Source organism: Pristiophorus japonicus, chromosome 20 (assembly GCF_044704955.1).
Source record: "Pristiophorus japonicus isolate sPriJap1 chromosome 20, sPriJap1.hap1, whole genome shotgun sequence".
NCBI lineage: Eukaryota > Metazoa > Chordata > Chondrichthyes > Pristiophoridae > Pristiophorus > Pristiophorus japonicus.
This window is the reverse complement of record NC_091996.1, coordinates 87,805,020-87,817,826: the sequence shown is the minus strand read 5'-3', so window position 1 is coordinate 87,817,826 and position 12,807 is coordinate 87,805,020. Positions and strand designations below refer to the sequence as shown.

General features: G+C 55.5%; 1 protein-coding gene across 1 annotated transcript in view; it reads right to left on the bottom strand.

Annotated features, from left to right (window-relative positions):
* Window positions 1–12,807, bottom strand: part of zanl (zonadhesin, like) — a 197,699-nt gene that overhangs the window by 66,825 nt on the left and 118,067 nt on the right. Inside the window, exons 53-56 of the mRNA XM_070863313.1 lie at window positions 12,504–12,647; window positions 9,094–9,201; window positions 5,938–6,107; window positions 2,696–2,898 (exon numbers count right to left, since the gene is read on the bottom strand). Coding sequence (XP_070719414.1) covers window positions 2,696–2,898; window positions 5,938–6,107; window positions 9,094–9,201; window positions 12,504–12,647 — 625 coding nt within the window. The remainder of the gene's footprint in view (window positions 1–2,695; window positions 2,899–5,937; window positions 6,108–9,093; window positions 9,202–12,503; window positions 12,648–12,807) is intronic.

The window sequence follows — 12,807 nt, the reverse complement described above, 5'->3', positions numbered from 1 at the left end:
GAGGGAGAGGGGACTGGGAGACACCAGTCAGTGTACAGATATCTCCCTGAGGGAGAGGTGACCAGAAGACACCAGTCAGTGTACAGATATCTCCCCGAGGGAGAGGGGACTGGGAGACACCAGTCAGTGTACAGATATCTCCCTGAGGGAGAGGGGACTGAGAGACACCAGTCAGTGTACAGATATCTCCCCGAGGGAGAGGGGACTGAGAGACACCAGTCAGTGTACAGATATCTCCCCGAGGGAGAGGGGACTGAGAGACACCAGTCAGTGTACAGATATCTCCCTGAGGGAGAGGGGACTGAGAGACACCAGTCATTGTACAGATATCTCCCCGAGGGCAAGGGGACTGAGAGACACCAGTCAGTGTACAGATATCTCCCTGAGGGAGAGGGGACCAGAAGACACCAGTCAGTGTACAGATATCTCCCCGAGGGAGACGGGACTGGGAGACACCAGTCAGTGTACAGATATCTCCCTGAGGGAGAGGGGACCAGAAGACACCAGTCAGTGTACAGATATCTCCCCGAGGGAGAGGGGACTGAGAGACACCAGTCAGTGTACAGATATCTCCCTGAGGGAGAGGGGACTGAGAGACACCAGTCAGTGTACAGATATCTCCCTGAGGGAGAGGGGACTGAGAGACACCAGTCAGTGTACAGATATCTCCCCGAGGGAGAGGGGACTGAGAGACACCAGTCAGTGTACAGATATCTCCCTGAGGGAGAGGGGACTGAGAGACACCAGTCATTGTACAGATATCTCCCCGAGGGAGAGGGGACTGAGAGACACCAGTCAGTGTACAGATATCTCCCTGAGGGAGAGGGGACCAGAAGACACCAGTCAGTGTACAGATATCTCCCCGAGGGAGAGGGGACTGGGAGACACCAGTCAGTGTACAGATATCTCCCTGAGGGAGAGGGGACCAGAAGACACCAGTCAGTGTACAGATATCTCCCCGAGGGAGAGGGGACTGAGAGACACCAGTCAGTGTACAGATATCTCCCTGAGGGAGAGGGGACCAGAAGACACCAGTCAGTGTACAGATATCTCCCTGAGGGAGAGGGGACTGGGAGACACCAGTCAGTGTACAGATATCTCCCCGAGGGAGAGGGGACTGAGAGACACCAGTCAGTGTACAGATATCTCCCTGAGGGAGAGGGGACCAGAAGACACCAGTCAGTGTACAGATATCTCCCCGAGGGAGAGGGGACTGGGAGACACCAGTCAGTGTACAGATATCTCCCTGAGGGAGAGGGGACCAGAAGACACCAGTCAGTGTACAGATATCTCCCCGAGGGAGAGGGGACTGGGAGACACCAGTCAGTGTACAGATATCTCCCTGAGGGAGAGGGGACCAGAAGACACCAGTCAGTGTACAGATATCTCCCCGAGGGAGAGGGGACTGGGAGACACCAGTCAGTGTACAGATATCTCCCTGAGGGAGAGGGGACTGAGAGACACCAGTCAGTGTACAGATATCTCCCCGAGGGAGAGGGGACTGAGAGACACCAGTCAGTGTACAGATATCTCCCCGAGGGAGAGGGGACTGAGAGACACCAGTCAGTGTACAGATATCTCCCTGAGGGAGAGGGGACTGAGAGACACCAGTCATTGTACAGATATCTCCCCGAGGGAGAGGGGACTGAGAGACACCAGTCAGTGTACAGATATCTCCCTGAGGGAGAGGGGACCAGAAGACACCAGTCAGTGTACAGATATCTCCCCGAGGGAGAGGGGACTGGGAGACACCAGTCAGTGTACAGATATCTCCCTGAGGGAGAGGGGACCAGAAGACACCAGTCAGTGTACAGATATCTCCCCGAGGGAGAGGGGACTGAGAGACACCAGTCAGTGTACAGATATCTCCCTGAGGGAGAGGGGACTGAGAGACACCAGTCAGTGTACAGATATCTCCCTGAGGGAGAGGGGACTGAGAGACACCAGTCAGTGTACAGATATCTCCCCGAGGGAGAGGGGACTGAGAGACACCAGTCAGTGTACAGATATCTCCCTGAGGGAGAGGGGACTGAGAGACACCAGTCATTGTACAGATATCTCCCCGAGGGAGAGGGGACTGAGAGACACCAGTCAGTGTACAGATATCTCCCTGAGGGAGAGGGGACCAGAAGACACCAGTCAGTGTACAGATATCTCCCCGAGGGAGAGGGGACTGGGAGACACCAGTCAGTGTACAGATATCTCCCTGAGGGAGAGGGGACCAGAAGACACCAGTCAGTGTACAGATATCTCCCCGAGGGAGAGGGGACTGGGAGACACCAGTCAGTGTACAGATATCTCCCTGAGGGAGAGGGGACCAGAAGACACCAGTCAGTGTACAGATATCTCCCCGAGGGAGAGGGGACTGAGAGACACCAGTCAGTGTACAGATATCTCCCTGAGGGAGAGGGGACTGGGAGACAGCAGTCAGTGTACAGATATCTCCCTGAGGGAGAGGGGACTGAGAGACACCAGTCAGTGTACAGATATCTCCCTGAGGGAGAGGGGACTGGGAGACACCAGTCAGTGTACAGATATCTCCCTGAGGGAGAGGGGACTGAGACACCAGTCAGTGTACAGATACGGAACTAATCCAGATTCTGGAGGTCCTGAAATACTTTGAACTAACTGCGGTGTGATTCTGACCCTGCTCCCTGGGGTCACTGCCCAGCGACCGAGCGATGGAGCTACTCACCAGCCAGTACTTGCCCTCTGCGTCAGTACATCCACACTGGCTGAGCGGGACGCACTGACCATCGCTCAGGATGAATCCTCCGTCGCACTCACAGCCCTCGACACAGCTCTCGGAGCACCGGATGGGAGTGAACAGGTCATTGCAGGTGTGAGGGCAGTTGCTGGCACACAGGGTGTAGTGACTGTTTGCGGGGCAGGCAAGAGCTGTGGAGAACAGAGGCACCGTTAGCGCTGATAAGCAGGACAAAAAAAGTACGGCAACTCACAGCGACATCAGCGTTCGCGGCCAGGAGGGAGGGTAATTTATCCCTCAGTCGCGCCTGGAGACACTGCTGTGACCGATTGATTTCACGCGCGTAATTTGTATTGTGTAACAATCCTCCGCTCACTGTATTTTGCTGGAAAAATCTCCCCGCTATAATCGGGAGACTTTGCTGTAGTTTCGCTCATGAGTTCTGCTTGCTGCAGTTCGCACAGACTCATTTTAAATAGATTCTGTGGACTGTTTGCTGTAGTGCGCGGTTTAAATAGATTCTGTTTGCTGTGAGTCAAGCCATAAGTCCCGCCCTCACCTCCAGCTCATTGGCTGACACAGTGGTGTCAGGGGACACTCTATCCATGTACTGGCCCTCTGCTGGTGTGGAGCTGGAGAATAGCGTTTGTACTGGTATGGAACTGAGGGTGAGGGTGTACTGGAGCAAAGCGGAGGGTGAGTGTGTACTGGTGCGGAGGGTGAGTGTGTACTGGTGCGGAGGGTGAGTGTGTACTGGTGTGGAGGGTAGGTGTAGTGTGTGGCTTAAGTAGATACTGTGGACTGTTTGCTGGAGTGCACTATTTAAATAGATATTGTGGACTGTTTGCTGGTGGGGAGGGGCAGTGTGTGCTGGTGGGGAGGGGGCAGTGTGTGCTGGTGGGGAGGGGGGCAGTGTGCTGGTGGGGAGGGGCAGTGTGTGCTGGTGGGGAGGGGCAGTGTGTGCTGGTGGGGAGGGGCAGTGTGTACTGGTGTGGAGGGTAGGTGTAATGCGTGGCTGAAGTAGATACTGTGGACTGTTTGCTGGAGTGCACTATTTAAAAGATATTGTGGACTGTTTGCTGGTGGGGAGGGGCAGTGTGTGCTGGTGGGGAGGGGGCAGTGTGTGCTGGTGGGGAGAGGGGAGTGTGCTGGTGGGGAGGGGGGAGTGTGCTGGTGGGGAGGGGGGAGTGTGTGCGGGTGGGGAGGGGGGAGTGTGTGCGGGTGGGGAGGGGGCAGTGTGTGCTGGTGTGGAGGGGGGAATGTGTGCGGGTGGGGAGGGGGGAGTGTGTGCTGGTGGGGAAGGGGGAGTGTGTGCTGGTGGGGAAGTGGGAGTGTGTGCTGGTGGGGAGGGGGGAGTGTGCTGGTGGGGAGGGGGGAGAGTGTGCTGGTGGGGAGGGGGGAGTGTGCTGGTGGGGAAGGGGGAGTGTGTGCTGGTGGGGAGGGGGGAGTGTGTACAGGTGGGGAGGGGGGAGTGTGTGCTGATGGGGAGGGGGGAGTGTGTGCTGGTAGGGAGGGGGGGGTGTGTGCTGGTGGGGAGGGGGGAGTGTGCTGGTGGGGAAGGGGGAGTGTGTGCTGGTGGGGAGGGGGGAGTGTGCTGGTGGGGAAGGGGGAGTGTGTGCTGGTGGGGAGGGGGGAGTGTGTGCTGGTGGGGAGGGGGGAGTGTGTGCTGGTGGGGAGCGGGGAGTGTGTGCTGGTGGGGAAGGGGGAGTGTGTGCTGGTGGGGAGGGGGGAGTGTGTGCTGGTGGGGAGCGGGGAGTGTGTGCAGGTGGGGAGGGGGAGTGTGTAGGGTGGGGAGGGGGAGTGTGTAGGGTGGGGAGGGGGGAGTGTGCTGGTGGGGAGGGGGCAGTGTGTGCTGGTGGGGAAGGGGGAGTGTGTGCTGGTGGGGAGGTGGAGTGTGTGTTGGTGGGGAGTGGGGAGTGTGTGCAGGTGGGGAGGAGGGAGTGTGTGCTGGTGGGGAGGTGGAGTGTGTGTTGGTGGGGAGTGGGGAGTGTGTGCTGGTGGGGAGGTGGAGTGTGTGTTGGTGGGGAGTGGGGAGTGTGTGCTGGTGGGGAGGGGGAGTGTGCTGGTGACGAGGGGGCAGTGTGTACTCGGTTTGTACCCCTGTCCTGCTCAAGATACCACGATGACTTCACTGTTCTCCTCGGAGCAGAGAAGGTTGAGAGGAGATTTGATCGAGGTGTTCAAAATCAGGAGGAGTCTGGACAGAATAGACCGAGAGAGACTGTTCCCATTGGTGGAAGGGTCGGGAACCAGAGGACACAGATTTAAGGTGATTGGCAGAAGAACCAAAGGCCACACGAGGGGAAGCTTTCTTGCGCAGCGAGTGGTTAGGATCCGGAATGCGCTGCCCGAGAGGGCGGTGGAGGCAGACTCAATCGCGGCTTTCAAAAGGGAGTTGAATAAGTATCTGAAGGAAATAAATTGGCAGGGCTCCGGGGAAAGGGCGGGGGGGAGTGGGACTGGCTGAGGTGCTCGTGCAGAGAGCCGGCACGGGGCTCGACGGGCCGAATGGCCTCCTTCCACGCTGCAACCGTGCTGTAATCCTATGGGGTCGAAATTCGTTTTGGAACGCTGCCTGTTGCCACCGGAGAGGAGGCGGCTAATTCCTCACCGGCGGCGGTGACCAGGCTCTCGGGCTGTCGGCAAATTTAGCCGGGCGGTGTGGGGGTGTGGCGGGGGGGGGGGGGGCGTGATGACGTCATCGAGCGTGCAACGCCCCCCCCCCCCCCTTTACCGGCGCAGCTTGGAAATTCGGTGAGTGCGGTGGCCTTATCGGTGTTGGTACACAGCCCGGGAAAGGGCGCGGGACATCGGGGATCCCGGGGCGGGAGCGTCCGGGGAGCAAGGCAAGCGTTTATGTTTTAAGCATTTCGGTATTAATGGCGGGTGAGCCGCCGGTCGGGCAATTACGGTCGGCCTCCTGACCTCCCGCTCCGTGGGCGCCCGACGAGACGAGTGCACCACGCCCACTTTCAAACGCTGACTCCCTCATCTTTGGGGGGGCCAGTCCGAATTTGGCACAGATTGAGGCGGCACCTACCGCCTGGCGGTGAAATCGGTGCTCAGCCGGTGTCACCGTCTCAAACACGCCGGGACCGGATTTCGAGCCCTGTGATTCCTCTCTGGTGTGCGCGCTGGTGGTGTGTCCACCCCACCAACCCCCACCCCCCACAGTGCCGCACGGTTGAGCTCGGTATACACGCGGCGGACCATCGACTGCGGCGACTTACGGCAGAAGTCCGGCCTCCGCCAGTCATGCACGGTGGCCCCGGCAGATAGGCAGGCGTCCGTGTAGGCCTGCAGCTGGTCGCACAGCGTGTTCTCAAGTCCCTGGAACCGACACATGTCGTACACGCAGTTGTTGAAGTAGGGCGTGGGGTCCACCATGTTGACGCAGTCCCTGCCGATCAACGGGAAAAGCAGCGACATCAGAGACTTGAGCACGTCATCCCAGCGCAGTACTGAGGGAGCCCTGCACTGCCGGAGGGGCCCCTCTTTTCGATGTTCAAGATCCCAATGCACTATTCCAAGAACTTCACATAAGAAATAGGAGCAGGAGTCGGCCATTCGGCCCCTCGAGCCTGCTCCGCCATTCAATAAGATCACGGCTGATCCGATTGATCCTGGCCTCAACTCCACTTCCCTGCCCACTCCCCATAACCCTCGACTCCCTTAAGGAGTCCAGCGTCCTGGGGCTAACCTGCCTCTCTCAACCAACATCACTAGAACAGATTTACTGGGGATTTATATAGTATTTGCAGCACCGAAACAGGCTATTTGGCCCCACCGCTCCAATCTCCACAACAGCCCCCCTCCCACCCCTCTTCATCTCACCCCCATCATCATATCCCTCTATTCCTTTCCCCGTCATGTGTTTATCCAGCCTCCCCTTAAATGCATCGATACTATTCGTCTCAACGAGTTCCACATTCTCACCGCTCTCTGGGTAGAGAAGTTTCTCCTGAATTCTCGATTCGATTTATTGGTGACTGTCTTATATTTATGACCCACCAGTTTTTGTCCCCCTCACACATTCTCTCTGTATCCACTCTATCAAATTCTTTCATCATTTTAAAGACCCCTAACAGGTCACATAGAAACATAGAAAATAGGTGCAGGTGTCGGCCATTCGGCCCTTCGAGCCTGCACCGCCATTCAATATGATCATGGCTGATCATGCAACTTCTTATCATCTCGGTCCTAAATGGCTTACCCCTTATCCTTAGACTGTGACCCCCGGTTCTGGACTTCCCCAACATCGGGAACATTCTTCCTGCATCAACCTGTCTGATCCCTCACCCCTCAGCCTTCCTTTTTCTAGAGAAAAGAGACCCAGCCTATTCATCCTTTCCTGATAGGTGTACCCTCTCAGTTCCAATCATCATCATAGGGCAGTCCCTCTTTAAGACAAAGGCCCTCCACCAACCTGACCCCGCCACACAGCACTGCCCCTCCGGTCATCAAAATCCACGGCGCGGCCTTGGACAACGTGGACCACTTTCCATACCTCAGGAGCCTAGTATCAGCAAGGTTAGACATCGACGACGAGGTCCAACACCGCCTCCAGTGTGCCACTGCAGCCTTCGGCCGCTTGAGGAAGAGAGTGTTCGAAGACCAGGCCCTCAAATCCGGCACCAAGCTCATGGTCTACAGGGCTGTAGTGATACCCGCCCTCCTGTATGGCCCAGAGACGTGGACCATATACAGCAGACACCTCAAGTCGCTGGAGAAATACCACCAACGCTGTCTCCGCAAGATCAGTTACAATATCATCCTTGTAAACCTTGTTTTGCACCTTCTCCAGTGCCTCTCTATCCTTTCCGTAATATGGAGACCGAAATTGTGCACAGTACTCCAAATATATCTGATTGCTGTTTGTGGGAGCTTGCTGTGTGCAAATTGGCTGCCCCGTTTCCTACATCACAACTACGCCTGCATTTCAAAATCAATTCATTGGCTGCAAAGCGCTACGGGACTTCCCGAGGATGTGAAAGACGCTATATAAATGCAACTCTTGCTTTCTCTTCAGGGATTATCCGGGAGAGCGTTTGGGATTACGGATAGATCTCACGGGCACTGAGGAGATCTGCCGACTTGATTATTCCCACGCTCTCCTGGCCGGCCTCCTAACTTCCATCCTCTGTAAACTTTAGCTCGTCCAAAACTCGGCTGCCCCGTGTCCTAACTCGCACCGAGTCCCGTTCACCCATCACCCTCCCCCACCCCTCGCTGACCTACATTGGCTCCCGGTCCGTCAACGTCTCGATTTTAAAAATTCTCATCCTAGTTTTCAAATCGTCCTATGGCCTCGTTGGCCGCCCCCCCCCATCTCTTTAACCTCCTCCAGCCCTACAATCTCTGCGCTCCCCTAATTCTGCCCTCATGCGCATCCCAGATTTCCATCACTCCACCATTGGTGGCCGTGCCTTCAGCTGCCAGGGTCCCCAGGATCTGGAGATGTTATGTATACAACTATGTAATACTTGCCACCAGAGGGCGTGACTGTTGGAGTCCTAATGGTCACCTGCACACACGTGCAGGGCCAGTATAAAAGGTTGGCTGCCATGTTGTTTAGGCACTCTGGAGTTGTAATAAAGAAGACTAAGGTCACACTAAGTTTAGCTCACAGTACTCAGCCTCGTGGAGTTCTTCTTGTTAAATATGCAGACTATAGATATACTCTGTGTGTAGTCACTGTATAGTTGCATAAGATGGAGACTTGTTACCTGATGTACTATCAATAAGATTTACACTGTGTATATACTATACTGGCACCACTAGAGGGTGCAACTGGTGGAGACCGGGGTTTCCTGCCCCTGTAGCAGAGGCTGTCCACCAGAGGGCACTGCGGTGGGAGACCTGAGGGTCACCTGCATAGGTGTGCAGGACCCAGTATAAAAGGCTGCCCACTATGCTTGTGCCTCACTCTGGAGTTACGAATACAGGACCAAGGTCACTACAGTTTGAGTACAACACATTGCCTCGTGGAGTCACTCATAGGTACATTACAGATATAACACTTCTATACACAACAGGAACTCCCTCCCTAAACCTCTCCACCTCGCTACCTCTCTCTCCTCCTTTAAGACGCTCCTTAAAACCTACCTCTTTGACCAAGCATCTATCCTAATAAGCCTTTGATGTCCTAGTATCTTGTTATGTGGCTCAGTGTCAATTTTTGTCTTTTTATATTACAACAGTGACCACACTCCAAAAGTACTTCATTGGCTGTAAAGCGCTTTGAGACAGCCGGTGGTGGTGAAAGGCGCTATATAAATCCAAGTCTTTCTTTCTTTCTTTCTTTATTCTGTCCCTCTGAAGGACCTTGGGGGCGTCTTGCTGCGTTAAAGGCGCTATATAAATGCAAGTTGCCGTTGTATTCTTACCGGAAGGCTCCCCGGGGGTCTGTGATGCGTCCACACTTGTCTGGGCCGATCACCTTGTCGTAGAGATCTTTATTACAGGGACGCTCGTCGGGGGCATGGTGTTTGCAGCTGAAAATAAACAAAGGCCAGAGCTGGTGTCTTTATTTAAAAATAGTGCGTGGGGATCCCTTTTTTTGCCCTGCGCAGGTCGCTTTCTCCTCCCTCCGACTTGAAAAGAACAGGGCCGCAGACCGACTCCGAGCACCAAGTTCCTTCCGTGGGCCGAGGGAAAGCCCGGGGAGCTGTTTCCAGCACCGTGCCCCTTTCCCCGGCTGAGGGGGAGCGCTGGAGGCCAGTTCCCTGCATGCTGCACTATCTCCGGCCTATGTGCACTTTTTCCACCCTGAATCAAGGGCGGGAGATCAGATCCCTGCAGGATGTACACTTCCCGGCCTAGAGTGAGGCTTTGCGGCCTACTCCCAGCACTGTGCCAACCTGTATGGGAGGGCTGGACATCGACATGCCTTTGCGGTATTTCTCCTCCCATCAAAGACAAAAGTAGTCATTCAGACAGAATGCGTTTCAACCGTGTCCTCAAAAAGTCCATCTTTTCCCCCTCAATGATGCTGATAAGATAAAGCTTTTGAAGCACAGGCTTTTCCCCCATCATAGCAGTGTAAGGGCAGGCAATATCAAAAGGTACGTGCTGCTTCAGAAAGAACATCAAAAGATTGTTTACAACAAAGCTGTGGCTCGGGGGGGTGGGGGGGAAGCAATGATAGGAAGTAACGGTCTGGTGTGAAGAGGCAAAGGGGCCTCTCACCTCTGTTTGGCAAACTATTTTGAACAAAAGCCAGGAAGTTGTGTTAAACCTGTATGAAACGCTAGTTCGGCTCCAGCTGCAGGATTGTGTCCAATTCTGGGCCCCGCACTTTAGGAAGGACGGGAAGGCTTTGGAGAGGGTACAGAAGAGATTTACGAGGATGGTCCCAGGGACGAGCGTTTACAGTTCCGGGGATAGACTGGAGAAGCTGGGGTTGTTCTCCTTGGAGCAGAGAAGGCTAAGAGGAGATTTGATCGAGGCGTTTTAAAACTATGAAGCGTTTAGATAGAGTCAATAAAGAGAAACGGTTCCCATTGGCGGAAGGGCCGGGAACCAGAGGGCACAGATTTAAGGCGATTGGCAAAAGAACCAAAGGCGACATGAGGATAAACCTTTTTTTATGCGACGAGTGGTTGGGATCTGGGATGCACGGCCTGAGAGGGTGGTGGAGGCAGACTCAATAGTCGCCTTCAAAAGGTAATTGGATAAGTATCTGAAGAGAAACAATTGCAGGGGTATGGGGGAAAGAGCGGGGAGAGTGAGACTAACAGGATCGCTCTTCGAAAGTGTTATGTATGCAATGAAGGTACAGACTGAGTCCTGTTTAACTGAACAAGGTACACCCTTGGCTCTGCTTTATTATGGCCCAAAGTGCCTGACTCAAAAAATGGCTGGCCTTTTATACCAGAGCAGCACCATGTGCTCAGTGGCCTCCAACAGTGACGCCATCTGCTGGCTACAAACAGCATGTACATACACAACAGAAAGAGCCAGTGCTGACTGGATGGGCGGAATACAATAAAAACAATTTTAAAAGACTGGGTGGTCATAAAACATGAGATGGGGGTTGCACCCAACGGGAAGAGGACCGTCAAAGAAAATGGTATCAAAGAGATGCCACATCTTTACATGTGTCTGTCGTGGCTCAGTGGGCAGCGCTCTCTCTCGCCTCTATGAGTCAGAAGGTTGTAGGTTCAAGTCCCACTCCAGAGACTTGAGCACATAACTCCAGGCGGACACTCCCAGTGCAGTGTTGAGGGAGTGTCGCACTGTCAGAGGGGCAGTACTGAGGGAGCGCCGCACTGTCGGAGGGGCAGTACTGAGGGAGCGCTGCACTGTCGGAGGGGCAGTACTGAGGGAGCACCGCACTGTCGGAGGGGCAGTACTGAGGGAGCGCTGCAACATCAGAGGGGCAGTGCTGAGGGAGTGTCGCACTATCGGAGGGGCAGTACTGAGGGAGCACCGCACTGTCGGAGGGGCAGTACTGAGGGAGAGCAGCACTGTCGGAGGGGCAATACTGAGGGAGCGCTGCAACATCAGAGGGGCAGTACTGAGGGAGCGCCGCACTGTCGGAGCGGCAATACTGAGGGAGCACCGCACTGTCGGAGGGGCAGTACTGAGGGAGAGCAGCACTGTCGGAGGGGCAGTACTGAGGGAGCGCCGCACTGTCGGAGGGGCAGTACTGAGGGAGTGCCGCACTGTCGGAGGGGCAGTACTGAGGGAGAGCAGCACTGTCGGAGGGGCAGTACTGAGGGAGCGCCGCACTGTCGGAGGGGCAGTACTGAGGGAGTGCCGCACTGTCAGAGGGGCTGTACTGAGGGAGCGCCGCACTGTCGGAGGGGCAGTACTGAGGGAGAGCAGCACTGTCGGAGGGGCAGTGCTGAGGGAGCACCGCACTGTCGGAGGGGCAGTACTGAGGGAGAGCAGCACTGTCGGAGGGGCAATACTGAGGGAGCACCGCACTGTCGGAGGGGCTGTACTGAGGGAGCGCAGCACTGTCGGAGGGGCAGTACTGAGGGAGCGCCGCACTGTCGGAGGGGCAGTACTGAGGGAGCGCCGCAACGTCAGAGAGGCAGTACTGAGGGAGCGCTGCACTGTCGGAGGGGCAATACTGAGGGAGCGCCGCACTGTCGGAGGGGCAGTACTGAGCGAGCGCAGCACTGTCGGAGGGGCTGTACTGAGGGAGCGCCGCACTGTCGGAGGGGCAGTACTGAGGGAGCGCAGCACTGTCGGAGATGTCGTCTTTTGGATGAGACGATGAACCGAGGCCCCGTCTGCTCTCTCAGGTGGACGTAAAAGATCCCACTATTTCAAAGAAGAGCAGGAGGAGGTGTCCTGGGGCCAATATTTATCCCTCAATTAACATCACTAAAACAGATTATCTGGATTATCACATTGCTGTTTGTGGGAGCTTGCTGTGCGCAAATTGGCTGCCGCGTTTCCCACATTACAACAGTGACTACACTCCAAGAAGTGCGTCATCGGGTGTAAAGCGCTTTGGGGCGTCCGGTGGTCGTGAAAGACGCTATATAAATGCAAGTCTTTTTTTTTTCTTTGACTTAGTTAGAAAGAAACCATTGCTGCTGCCAAGGCCCCGTGGTGTGAAAAGGCTCGGAGAAGCCACCTTCAGGGGTCCTGTTTAAATCCACGCACAGCGAGTTTTGGACACGGGGCGAAAGTGCGTTGCTCCGAATGTTGCTTAGGGCGGACTTTGCGGTTAATGTTCCATTAAGGATAGACACAGCGAACGATCAAACGTACTGGTGCCTCGAGCTGTACAAACGAGTTTAGTGGGTGAAGGAGTTTTCGAACACTCCGCTCCACTTACCTCTCCTCCTCATCAGCCTGCGTCTGCCAACTGTCGCCCAGCTCCCCCACGCTTCCTGCGGCCGTGCCGTCCGGCTTGATGTTGTCGTTGTTCGGGTTTCCGTCAAAGTTGCCGCACAGCCCACACATCATGTTGAAGTATGAGCTGGAACGCCGAGAGAGAGAGAGAGAGAGAGAGAGAGAGGGGGAGAGAATAAGGACGATATCTGCAGAGGGACACCGCGGAGGCAGAAAGCTTTCAGTCGGCGCACTCCCAACACCATGGCTAGTTACACCCCTCGCACACCCCCAGTCTCATCTTCTGC